Source organism: Rhinopithecus bieti, unplaced genomic scaffold (genome assembly GCF_001698545.2).
Source record: "Rhinopithecus bieti isolate Rb0 unplaced genomic scaffold, ASM169854v2 scaffold_6907, whole genome shotgun sequence".
NCBI lineage: Eukaryota > Metazoa > Chordata > Mammalia > Primates > Cercopithecidae > Rhinopithecus > Rhinopithecus bieti.
In genome coordinates, this window is record NW_016805647.1 from 3,738,160 (window position 1) to 3,751,243 (window position 13,084).

Here is a 13,084-nt window from a genome sequence, read left to right on the forward strand (position 1 = left end):
TTTTTTTTTTTTGCAGACGGAGTCTCGCTCTGTCGCCCAGACTGGAGTGCAGTGGTGCGATCTCGCTCACTGCAACCTCAGCCTCCCGGGTTCACGCCATTCTCCTGCCTCAGCCTCCCGAGCAGCTGAGACTACAGGCGGCTGCCATCATGCCCGGCTAATTTTTTGTATTTTAGTAGAGACGGGGTTTCACCATGTTAGCCAGGATGGTCTCGATCTCCTGACCTCGTGATCCGCCCGCCTCGGCCTCCCAAAGTGCTGGGATTACAGGCGTGAGCCACTGCGCCCGGCCTTTTTTATTTTTGAGACAGGGTTTCACTCCCACAATGTAGGCAGGCTGGATTGCAACAATGGCGCGATCTCCACTCACTGCACCCTCGGCCTCCCAAGCTCAAGTGATTCTCCTGCGTCAGCCTCAGGAGTAGCTGGGACTACAGGTGCACACCAATGCACCCCGCTAATTTTTGTAGAGACAGAATTTCACCGTGCTGCCCAGGCTGGTCCTGAACTCCTGAGCTCAAGCGATCCACCCGCCTCGGCCTCCCAAAGTGCTGGAAATACAGGCGTGAGCCACCGCGCCTGGCCTTATTTTTTGTTTCTTGTTTCTTGAGATGGAGTTTTGCTCTTGTTGCCCATGCTGGAGTGTAGTGAGGCAATCTCGGCTCACCGCAACCTCCGCCTTCCGGGTTCAAGTGATTCTCCTGCCTCAGCCTCCTGAGTAGCTGCGATTACAGGCATGCGCCACCACACCCAGCTAATTTTGGATTTTTAGTAGAGAGGTGGTTTCTCCATGTTGGTGAGGCTGGTCTCAAACTCCCGACCTCAGTTGATTCGCCCGCCTCGGCCTCCCAGAGTGCTGGGATTACAGGCATGAGCCACTGCACCCAGCCTAACAGTGATCATTTAACACTTACAGCAACCCTGAGGGTTGTGGGTACTACCATTATCTCCATTTTACAAGTGGAGAAACAGGGAGAGGAAGAGGGTGAGGCACCTTACCCAAGGTCACAGCTATTAAGTGGTGATGGAGTCAGAATTGGAATTAAGGCCGTTTGATTCCATGACCTGTGTTCACAATCTCCACGCTATATCCAGCTCCTAAAATTCTGTGACCTTGAGAATCTAAGTTTATTTAACCTTCTCAGGTATCATTGTCCTAAGAATGTGATATTAGGCTGTTGTTGACCATGGCCAATGAAAGTGGGGCCTTGAAGCCCCTCCCCGTGGGGTGGAGGTTGGGCCTAGTCAGGGAGAAACACAGGCTCTCCCTGACAAGCATACATACACAGCCTACTTTTTCCTCCCTGCCTGCCACTAGACAAGGGAGACTCAAGGCCAAACTATCTAGTAGGAGATTCTTCCTTGGATAGCTTTTTATCTCTGCAGCCAGCAGCCTGGGCCTTTCTAGGAGATGTTAGACCTTTGTTCTATCATAGCCCCTGAGGGTTGGCGGGGCCAACCCGCCCTCATCTGTCCTTTCTCAGCTGGCCACACCCAGAACATCTAGACTGGAGCACAAGAGAAAAGTAGCACGTTTCCCTTGATGATAACAACAGCAGCAACCGGAACTATCATTTAGTGTTTTCTGTTTGTCTGGAACTTTCCATCTGCCCTAATCCTCAACATATAAAACCCCATGAGTTGGGCATTGTCTCTGTTTTGCAGGCAAGGCAATCTTACCTTTTGGAGACTCTGTTTTCTCATCTGTAAGACTGAATAATAGCTCCTACCACACAGAGTGGTTGTAAGGATTAAATGATATAACACCTGTGGAACTTTTAATGCACCACTGGCACCTGGCCAGCTATCAATCACTATCAGCTTTTCTTGTTACTGTTTCTAGACCCCCACACAGTCATGGAACAATCACCATCCGCCATCACTTGCCATTCACCTCAACCCTGTAATTGTGTTATTTTGGTCTTACTGCTGTTCTGGGCACCACCTCATGTTTGACATGGATTTCAAACTTACGGTCAACTCAGACCTCAGTTCTTACAACTTGTTCTGGGCATTGAAATTTCTGACCTTTGTCTCTGGTTCTTAGTATCGTCATGCCCTGGTGAGGACACAGGTATCCAGCAAGCCCTGCCTTGTAAGGGTCACTTCAGAAGTCCCTGGAGCTTAAGGATTAAATAGCATCATTATGTTATTGTTATTAGTTTATTTTCTCAAGTGACATCAAAGTATTTTTCTTTAGTATGCAGAAATGAACAGTTGTTTGTCCTTTCCCAGAGTAGTGCAATCATACTGTGTAGAGGAGAAACTGAGGCACAGAGGGAAGTGCCCAGGGCCCCAGAGGCAGAGCATGGCAGCCTGCCAGCTATACTTTCATCCTCAGGTTGTCCTGACACCCTCATGCATCCTTCTGCCTCCTCCTGCAGGTTCATCTTCCCCACCACCCGTCTGGGGGCTGAAAGCCAGTTCAGCGATTTCCTGGATGGGCTGGGACCAGCTCAGATTGTGGGGCGACAGACACTGGCAACACCACCCATGGGTGAGTCTTATTGAGGGCAGGTTGAGTGGGGGTAATGATGACCATGCGACAGGAAGGGTGAGCTCAGTGGGGGCCCTTCACTGGCCATTGTAGAGTTTATTCTATCACCAATTCTGTGATCTTAAGCAAGTCACTTCCCTTCTTTGAGCCTCAGTCTCCTCATCTTTAAAATGGGAATGATAATACCCACTTGAGTTCTATGATCTAACAATACTTTACTGAGCTCCTGTTAGATGCTTTCCATGAGGTATTTCAATTTACTGCTTAGGAACTGTGGCTTATTTGACTTATACCCAACAGCGCCTGGCACCTAGAGGCCCTTTAGTCATTTTCTTATTGCTCTTCCTTGCAGCTAGGAAGTATAGTTGGCCCTCTGTATCCATGGGTTCTGTGTTTGTGGATTCAACCAACCTTGGATAGAAAATATTTAGGGAAAAAAATTCCACAAAGTTGCAAAAAGCAAAACTTGATTTGCTGTGTGCCAAGTACTACCCCAAATCCATGCAAATGAAGTGATATGTAGGCTTTGTGTTAGGTATTATAAGTACAGTCATTTTCAGTGTGTGAATATCATAGAGCGTACTTACACAAACCTAGATGGTGTGTGTGTGTATATATATTTTTTAATTTATATGTATTTTTTCATATGGAAAACCATATATCCTAGCACCATTACTGAATATCAATCATTTCCCCTATTTGATCTGCAATGCCAATATCAAGTGCCATATATCAGGTTTCTATATATGCTCCATTATAATCTTATGGGCCCACTGTCATGTATATGATGCATTGTCGACTGAAATGTCATTATGCGGCACACCAGTGTAATCTAGAGATGATTGAAAGTATACAGAAGAAGCTGGTTGCAGTGGCCTGTGCCTGTATTCCCAGCTACTCAGGAGGCTGAGGCTGGAGGATTGCTTGAGCCCAGGAGTTTGAGACCAGCCTAGGCAATATAGTGAGACCCTGTCTCAAAAACTAAATAAAATAAAGCATATGAGAGGATGTGCATAGATTATATGCAAACACTATGCTATTTTTATTATTTTATTTTATTTTTGAGATGGAGTCTCACTCTGTTGCCCAGGCTGGAGTGCACTGGCGTGATCTTGGCTCACCATAACCTATCCTCCACCTCCCAGGTTCAAGCGATTCTCCTGCCTCAGCCTCCTGAGTAGCTGAGATTACAGGCATGTGCCACCATGCCCAGCTAATTTTTGTATTTGTAGTAGAGACGGGGGTTTCACTGTATTGGCCAGGCTAGTCTCGAACTCCTGACCTCACGTGATGCATCAACCTCGGCCTCCCAAAGTACCGGGATTACAGGCATGAGCCACCGTGCCTGGCTGCCATTTTATTATTTATTTATTTATTTTGAGATGGAGTCTCGCTTTGTCACCAGGCTGGAGTGCAGTGGCACGATCTTGGCTCACTGCAACCTCCACCTCCCAGGTTCAAGCAATTCTCCTGCCTCAGCCTCCCAAGTAGCTGGGACTACAGGCGCACACTGCCATGCCTGGCTAAATTTTTTTCTTTGTATTTTAGTAGGTATGGGGTTTCACCGTGTTGCCCAGGCTGGTCTTGAACTCCTGAGCTCAGGCAATCCGCCTGTCTTGGCCTCCCAGCTGCCATTTTATATTAGAGACCGGAGCATCCAAGGATTTTGATATCCCTGAGTGGGAGCAGGGTAGGGTTCTGGAACCAATCCCCCATGGATACTGAGGGATGATGGTACTTCCTGAACCCTGTGCTTGGTCCTGTTAGCTTCAGTCTGGCCTATTTCATGAGCTCTCAGACAGAGCCTCCCTGCCTCCTCCCTCCCTTAGGTGTTGGCTCTGTTGGCTTCCAGCAGCTCCTCCCCGGGATAACTCCTCCAGAGGTGCCTCCTCGCCTCCACCCCTTTCCCCTCAGTCTGACCTGAGCAGCACCTGACTCACATGTCCCCACTCAGCCCCCATCAGGACAGTGCTGAGCCTTTGACCCTCCCAGCAAATGAGGAAGCCGAGTGCAGTGTCCTGCTGTGAGTCATGCAGTGGAGCTGGAGTTCCATTCCAGGCCAGGACTCCTTCCACTGCAATGCCCTCAAAAGCTCCTACCCAGGAGCTCCTGCCTGATGGAACAGGAGTTGATAGGGACCCTCAGAGGGCGAGGGTCAGCTGAAAGCAAGGGCTGGGAATTAGCCAAATCCAATTCAAGGGCTGGAACCTTGTTTTCAGTCTCTTAAGGGTCTGGGGAGCCTGCTTTTCCCAGCCCTAGACCCAGCCACAGGCTGGGCAGCAGTGAGAGGAGGCAGCCACTTCCACAAGGCTAATGTGCCATGGCAGCCAGGACCATTTGTGTGTGGTACCGCCTGGTATCAGACCAGGGAAGGACAAGTTTGCCTTATTCACCTCGTTAGTGATGTTACGGTGAGACCTGGAGATTAATTCCCAAGGCCTTCCCTTCTCCCTTCCCCACAAGGAGGTCAGGAATAGCTGGATGGAGGTGGATGAATTCCAGGATGTCTCTTGAAATTAGTAAACCCCCGTCTTCCCTAGTATACAAATACAAAAATTGCATGATGGCTTAGAGAATCTAAAAATGGGTGACTGAATTCAAAGTCTGGCCCATTTGATTCTTCTGGACTAGGCTTATGATTCTGCACGCCTGTAAAGGACTTCACTTTGTTCTGAGTGACTGACTACTACATAATTCCAAATTCTGCCAACCAATGTTGAACAAAGCTAAGAGTTCCTAGAAATCAGGTAACTGACATAACTCCACACACAGACCTTGCCCCAGCTGGATAATCCATTCTATGGGAGTACAGTGAAGATTTCTCAGCTGTCCACACCCAGAAAGTCTGCTGGCCTTCCCTGCCTCCACTGGTAATGCACTAGCAGACCCTTGTTGCCAGATAGTGCCTCGTGTCCTGGGTAGGTTTTTAGCTCAGCGCCTTTTCAAACAGATATTCTTTCTTTCTCTCTTTCTTTCTCTCTTTCTTTCTCTCTCTCTTTCTCTCTCTCTTTCTCTCTCTCTTTCTCTCTCTCTCTCTCTCTTTCTCTTTCTCTCTTTCTCTTTCTTTCTCTTTCTTTCTCTCTTTCTCTCTCTCTCTTTCTCTCTCTCTTTCTCTCTCTCTCTTTCTCTCTCTCTCTCTCTTTCTTTCTTTTTTTGAGACAGAGTCTCCCTCTGTTGCCTAGGCCAGAGTGCTGTGGTATGATCTTGGCCCACTACAGCCTCCGCCTCCTGGGTTCAAGTGATTCTCCTGCCTCAGCTTCCCAAGTAGCTGGGACTACAGGTGCACACCACCATGCCTGGCTAAATTTTTTGTACTTTTAGTAGAGATGGGTTTCACCATGTTAGCCAGGATGGTCTCGATCTTCTGACCTCGTGATCCGCCTGCCTCGGCCTCCCAGAGTGCTGGGATTACAAGTGTGAGCCACCGCACCCGGTCTCAAATGGATGTTCTTTCAACACAGATGTATGGGGACGTGAAGAACAGCCACTGAGCCCACAGCCTCCCCTGTCTTCCTGACACAGGAAGCTCTGTCCCCAAGTTTGCTATTCTGCTCATTAAAACAGGAGCCTCCCAGTTAGCCAGACACAGATGGGGGTTTGGCAGCCATCTGTTGTTACCCAGTCATGGCCCTGACGGTCATGCCCCCACCCCACCCCACCCTAAGGGGCCTATCAAAGGGGCCCTAGGCTGCTTTAAAGTGGTCTCCCGAGAGCAGTTCTGACCCATGTGGTTGGTGCCATCTTGTTCCCTTTCTAGTGATCATGTAGCCTCCTCCACAGGCTGGCATTCAGTACAGCAGCTGGCTGGCCTGCCCCTTGGTCTGGCCCTGCCTGGACTCACCCTCTTCTTCCTTTCAGGAGACGTGCACATTGCCATCATGGACCGCAGTGGCCAACTGGAGGTGGAAGTGATTGAAGCTCGGGGCCTGACCCCCAAACCAGGCTCCAAATCCCTCCCAGGTGAGGAATTTTGGAAATGGGGTCCTGACAGGGAGGGGCATAGAGCCGAGCTCTGGGTCTAGCAGGTCCTCAGCTCCCTCTGCCCTAAATCGGGATTCTTGACAGTGGAGTCATAGCTTGCCTGGAAGGCCAGTGACTAGGGTGGGGAGTAAGGGAGGATAGAGGAACCAGTACTTGAGTCACCTCTTCTGCCTGCTGTTCGTTGGCTGGCTCATTCCATGCATCCTGCTCACCTCCAAGATCACCTGGCAGTTAGGGGATGGGCAGGCCATAGCTGTCTGTCCTGGACCCCTCCCTGTCATACATTCTCTCCTCCCTTAGCCACCTATATCAAGGTTTACCTGCTGGAGAATGGGGCCTGCTTGGCCAAGAAGAAGACAAAGATGACCAAGAAGACCTGTGATCCCCTGTACCAGCAGGCTCTGCTCTTTGACGAGGGACCCCAGGGCAAGGTCCTGCAGGTGGGTGTCACAGGGTGAGTAGGGCAGGGTGGACTCACAGACTAGAAGTTGTAATTTAAAGTTTTTCATTTATGATTCATCCTGTGCCAGGTGCTGTGGTAGGTGCATTAATTTGCATTACTCATTTACTTTCACAACCCTGTGAGGTATTCTTGTCCCCAGCTGATTCATAAGGAAACCAAGGTTTTGGGGGTAACCAAATTGCACAGCTGGTAGGTAGAACCAGGACACATGTGACCACTGCCTCCTCCTTCCCCTAGTGCTAATGTTTATTGCACATCAGGTCTGTGCCAAGCCTTGTGTTAGGTGCTTTCCAAGCATGACCTCACTTCATCCTGCAGATGATCCGGTGGAGTAGGTGTGATTCTCTCCACTTTACGGAAACAGAGTCTCTTACAGATGAAGTCACTTGCTTGGGGTGAGCCTAGGCCAGGTGACTCTCATCCCAAATACTTGAAAGCAACAAAGGCCTTCTGCACACTTGGTATTGTTAGCCCTTCTCAACAGTCCTGGGAGGGAGGGATCTTCATGCTCATTTCATAGATGAACCTGAGGTCATATGGGGATAAAGCACAGTGGGGGATCAGTCTCTGGGCTCAGTCCTAGGTTCAGATTCCAGCTCAGCACTCATTAGCCATGGGTAGATGTTGTGACGATTAAACAGAGGATTGCATGTAGGGAGCCTTACATAGTGCCTGCCACATAAACAGCTACTCACTAAGTATTAATGGTCATGGTGGTGGCTGCTGATCTTGCCTGAGGCCATGAAGGTGACAGAGAAGAGGCTAGAGCCAGGGACTGTCTGGGCCATTCAACTTCTCATCTAGGGCTGTTCCTCTGGGCAGAGATGGTTCTGTGGCAAGGAGCCTTGGAGTTGTAAATTTAAACTGCAGAGCCAGACACGGTGGCTCACACCTATAATCCTAGAGACTTGGAAGGCTGAGGCAGGAGGATCATTTGAGCCCAAGAGTTTGAGACCAGCCTGGCAACATAGCAAGATCTCATCTCTAAAAAATGAAAAAAAAAAAAAATTAGCTGGTCATGGTGGCCTGTGCCAGTAATCCCAGCTACTCGAGGTGCTGAGGCAGGAGGATTGCTTGAGCCCCGGAGGTCAAGGCTGCAGTGAGCTATGATTATGCCACTGTACTCCAGCCTGGGTGACAGAGCAAGACCCTGTCTCTTAAAAATTAAAAATAAAAAAGAACTGTAGAACCCTAGGTTTTGGGGAATGGGAAGAATAATCTTTGGTGTCTGCTTAGAAAAGGATTCACCAGTGAAAACATAAGTTTGAAAATCACTGAGCGAATCCATTCCTCTCTCTCGGTGTGGCTGGAAACACTGAGGTCCAGTGAGGGCATGGAGCTTACACAAGTCCCATGGCAAGCCAGCAGCACAGCTAGAGCTATGGCCAGGTCCTGAACTCTCAGTCTGCCCCTTCCTGGGGAAGGCTGTTATCTAAAATGCTGGGAGGCTCTGGAGTCACACGCCCGGGTCCTAATCCAAGCTCTGCCACAAGTTACTGTGCAACTTTAGGTTAGCTAATTAACCTTTCTGAGCTACAGTTTCCTCCGTGGAAATAATGATACAGAGCACCCCTACCTACATGGCTTGTTATAACAATTGGAAGAAAGAATCTAGGTAAAATCCATAGCATTGTATCTAACACACCTCAAGTGCTCAGTAAATTATTGTGTGAAATCAGTCTGAGTTCTGGCTCCCTCTGTTCCATCTGTACCCTGCTGAAACTTGTAGGTTCCCGGGCCTGCTGCACAGTCCTGGAGTCAGGGAGGTGGCTCACTCCCTCCCTCTCTCCTTCCTGGCAGGTGATTGTCTGGGGAGACTATGGCCGCATGGACCACAAGTGCTTCATGGGCATGGCCCAGATCATGCTGGACGAGCTGGACCTGAGCGCCGCGGTCACCGGCTGGTACAAACTCTTCCCCACCTCCTCAGTGGCAGACTCCACACTCGGATCCCTCACGAGGCGCCTGTCCCAGTCTTCCCTGGAGAGTTCCACCAGCCCCTCATGCTCTTAAGGATGTCAGGAAGAGGCCAGGATGGTGGTGTGGGGAGGGGTGCCTGCTGGCCCCATGTCCTCCCCTGTACATAGTCTTTGTGTCTTTCTGGACCCCTTGTCCTGCTGCATGCCTGTTGGCTACTGGGCTCATCCCAGCTGGCAGTGGAGACTGTAGTGTGTGCGTGTGTGCGTGTGTTCATGTGTGTGTGTGTACGTGACCACGTTCTATCTGTTCATTTGTCTGGGTGTAGTCACTCCTGGTGACGACTTGGGCTGAAATGTCTCCATGTCTCTTTGTATCTTGTTGAAAAGAAACCCAAAGGAGTGTTGTGTGGACACGACTCACCCTGAGGAGTCTCCAGTGGTGGAAGTGGGGCACGCGGCCACTGGTCGGTGCTGCCTGGTCCTGGACCCGGGGCAGAGCCTGTGTGTTCTCCACCTGTGCCTGCTCCTGGTGGTCTCTGCTTTGTTTTCTGTCTTGTCTTTTGTTCCACTCTTGACTCTCCTGGCTCTGCCGCTGTTTTCTGAGGAATGTAGCATCCGCTGCAGCTGGCCACACTGAAGGCCCTCTGGGAACCCCACCCCACCAGAGCTGCTCCGGCAGCTCTTCCTGCCACTGAATGCGTTCTGCAGCATGTAGCATGCCCACCTAGCTCCCTGGCCAGGGCCCTGGGGAGGCAGAGAGTACCGGCGGGGGGGCGGGCTGAGGGCTTAGAAATGACTTTCTCTGTGCGGCTGGAACCGCCTCCTTCCTCCAGTGAAGCACGAGGTCTTGGTTCCAGGGTTCCTGGCCAGGTGCCCCCTTAGCATTCGTTCTTCATCTCCTGTCTCTTCAAGCCTCCGCACTCCCCCATGCTGAAGGAGCTCTGCCAGTGGGCCTGGGCAGGCAGCCGCGAGAGGGCATGTTATCTGCTAAAGCAGACAGTCCTCCTGAGGCCCTGAGGGTGGTCCTGATGCCCTTGGGGCTCATTCCTGGTGGGCATGACTCGGTAAGGAGGTGCTGTGGGTAGGGCTGTTTGCCGGAATAAGGAAGGCTGAGGCTGACTTATTCCCCGCCACTGCTGAGGATCCCGTCTGGCATTTGGGGATTCGCTGCATGAAGTTGTTCATTTGGGGCTCCAGTTTTTGTGCATTTCCAGACCAGGGTCCCTGTCTGGGAGCTCAGACTCAGCTGGGCTCCAGCAGCCTGGCTCCGGACTCTCGTCTGCCACCATCACCAGCTCTGTCTAAGCAATACTTGCCCCTCCCCCGGGCCTCCCTGCTCTCCTGTGCCCCACTGCTGCCCTCTGCAGAGTCATCTGCTCCAGGCACTCACCTGCCTCTGCTTGCTTTCTCACCCATGTCTGGTTGGAGCTTCTCACAGCCACTCAAACCCTAACTTGATTTGACAACTGGGCCCTGTTGGTGGGGACCATTGCCTGGACTGGACCCTGTGAAATCTGACCCGTGGGAATCCTGAAGTCTGACTCAGGAATGCCCAGACCTGTCCCTGTCCCTCCTCAGTTCTAGGGTGAAAGGCAAGAGGTTGCTCAGGAGATGGACAGAGCAGCCCTTGGGTTTGTATCTGGTAGGGAAGAAAGCAGCAGGACAGTGGAGGTGTGGGGAAGGCGCTCTTTCCACCTCTCCCGAGGCATTATCCCCAGGTGCTGAAATTGCTGTGGCCCCAGGACCTGAGGCAGGGATGCACTACCTGGAGTAGCAGTAGAAAGGTCTTGGGGCCTGAATGACTTGGGGCCTCCATTCATAACCAAAGTCGGAGGGGCATGGAGGCAGTGGCGGCTTGTGGATAGGCCATCTCAGCCCAAAGGGCCTCTTTGGCTGGCATGGTTCCGTGTTGGGTTGAAGCTAGAATCCTGTAACTCCTCCCAAGAAAGATAGGGGAAGAAGCCAGAACCCCACCTGGCCTGCCCACAGGACAAGAAGTGGGTAAGGGCAGGAAGGAATGAACAGAGTTAGCTCCCAGGTTCCTGTCTCTGCCTGAGCCTCTATTCTTATAGTATCAGAGAAGGGGGCCATTGGGTGCATAGAGATGGGGAGGAGGCCACTGGGCTGAGTTTTCTCTTTAGGCAGAAATGCTCTCCCCAGGCCCATTGTGTTCGTCAAGTTCTTAGAAATGGACAAAGGGCTCTGTCCTCCTCCACCCTAGTGGAGGATCAAGAAGGAAACTCCCTTGCAAAAGGGTATTTTAATCTCCTGTTTATGATTTATTCACCTCTACAGCAGTCACTGTCAGGGTGGTGTGAAAATACTCTACACCTGTGGGATGATAGGGTTGTTAGTGACCCACAGGACAGTAGAGATGTTTGCTGATGTAGCACTGAGTAGTGATACCCAGACCAGCAGTCACCCCAGGAAGTGGGGGCTACCCATACCCTCATTCCTCTGGTGGGGAGCTGTCTGCAGAGAGGCCTGCCACTGGGGGGTTCCAGGCCATGGTGCCCCTTGCCTCTGGGGAAGGGTTAGCACAGGGGAGGTTCTAGCTGGAGGAGGGGCCTGATGTGCTGGTAACTTGGGCTGACCTACCTACAATCCCCGGCTGCCAAAACTGCCCAGCAGTTGGGCCACTCCACTCTTCCACCTCTCTAAAAGAAGGTAATTTCCTCCCCAAATCAACCTTGGGGAATTATTCTTTTAACCCTTTGCACCAAATAAGTTCCTCATCCCCACCTGGATTTTACCCCATGAGGGTAAAGTGCGAGGCTGACATGTCTGTGTGATGCAGTGTGGCTGGACTTAAGGGTCTGTTTCTCAGCATCCTGGATGCAGGGGCTTGTCTGAAAAGCCACTCTGGAGCTAGCCTGTCCCAGAAGAGGTGGATGTGCAGGTGTAACTCCTGGTGTTTTCTGGGGTGGGGGAGCATCTGCTGTTTGAGGAGGGATGGTGGGGAAGGAAGGAACATGATCCCTCCGGAAGTCTCCCACCCTGGGGCCAACTCACTGCCAGGTTCAGTGTCCTGGCTCCAAATGCCCCCTCACCCAGATGAAACCCTGCAGTGGTTACAGGAATGGAGCTCTTTGTCATTCCACCTCCTCTGGTCAGGCGAGGTTCACCGTGCATATGGCAGAGACAGGAGTGGCCCTGCAGTATGTTGGGTTGTGGGCAGGGACAGTGATGGATGACTCAGAGCGTCTGTCTTTGTATTTCTGCTCTGTTCATTCTGTCCTACTTTCTTCATAGACTCCTTTTCCCTGCAATGGGTCTTTGGTATGAAAAAGGCTCCAGTAAATGGAGCCAAGTCTTGGTTTGACAAGGGGAACTTGATCCTTCAGGGAAGAACCATCTCCAAAATCACTCCCCATCTGGTTTCTTCTACCACCCAATTCTACTAGGAAAGGAGCACTTAGGAGGCTCTTGGGATGCAGCAAGTCCTAGGCAATGCCAGCATTTCATGGGGGCTGAGGCAGAACCCAGGAGCTCTAAGAAAGACCACCCATAGAGCTCATTCCCCATGGAATCACTGCCGGTTAGAACACTGAGGTCAAGCCAGTCCTCCCATGGTCATGCCACCCACCAGGGAAGCATCTCTGATCTCTTCTTTACTGCCAGCCTTGAGGAGAGCAGAAGCCTCCATTTTTAAAGACAATAAAGACCTCCAAGGGTACTTCTTTGGAAATGAAATGTAGCACAATCTTAGCCTATGTTACCAGGAGCCCTGACATGCAACCAGGGTCCCTCTTCCATGCCCTGCTGCCCAGGAGACGCTGAGCTCCTCTTCCCCTGGGGTTCCAGCCCTCCTAATACCTCATATTCCCCATCTTCCTCAGCCCAGAAAGCAATGGGGCTTTGGTGATGCTCCTCTGTTGTGTCTCTCTAGTTGCCTCTAGCACTGTGCAAACTCTGCAAGAAAGTGCTGCCTTTGCTTGATGTTGTAGATGAGTTGCCCTCCACCTGGCTGGAGAGATGGCACATCATTCAGGGCCAGAAGGTTGTCCAGCAGTGTTTCTGCAGTGGCTGCAGGGAGATGGAAAAGAAGAGGCCTGCTTCCCTGCCTCCTCCTACCTTTCTCTTCCACTCCTCAGAGTTTTCTTCTCCAGTATCCTGACACGTAAAGAGATTCTTTAAAATGCTGCTTCTTCTACCAGACTGTCTTTCACTGAGTGGTCAGGGAGGAGATGAAAATGTGGACACACACACCCCCCCCCCCCCCCC

The 13,084-nt window shown here is 51.1% G+C and overlaps 1 protein-coding gene across 16 annotated transcripts in view; it reads left to right on the forward strand.

Moving 5' to 3' along the window:
- Positions 1 to 9,259, forward strand: part of RIMS3 (regulating synaptic membrane exocytosis 3) — a 67,501-nt gene extending 58,242 nt beyond the window's left edge. For 13 of the 16 annotated variants that reach the window (XM_017873284.1, XM_017873279.1, XM_017873278.1 and 10 more), the window contains 4 exons: positions 2,385 to 2,497; positions 6,356 to 6,457; positions 6,779 to 6,918; positions 8,742 to 9,259. In XM_017873284.1, coding sequence (XP_017728773.1) covers positions 2,385 to 2,497; positions 6,356 to 6,457; positions 6,779 to 6,918; positions 8,742 to 8,954 — 568 coding nt within the window. In that variant the 3' untranslated portion in view covers positions 8,955 to 9,259. The remainder of the gene's footprint in view (positions 1 to 2,384; positions 2,498 to 6,355; positions 6,458 to 6,778; positions 6,919 to 8,741) is intronic. The other 3 variants (XM_017873291.1, XM_017873289.1, XM_017873290.1) reach the window with 1 other exon arrangement.
- The last annotated feature ends 3,825 nt before the right edge of the window (positions 9,260 to 13,084 follow it).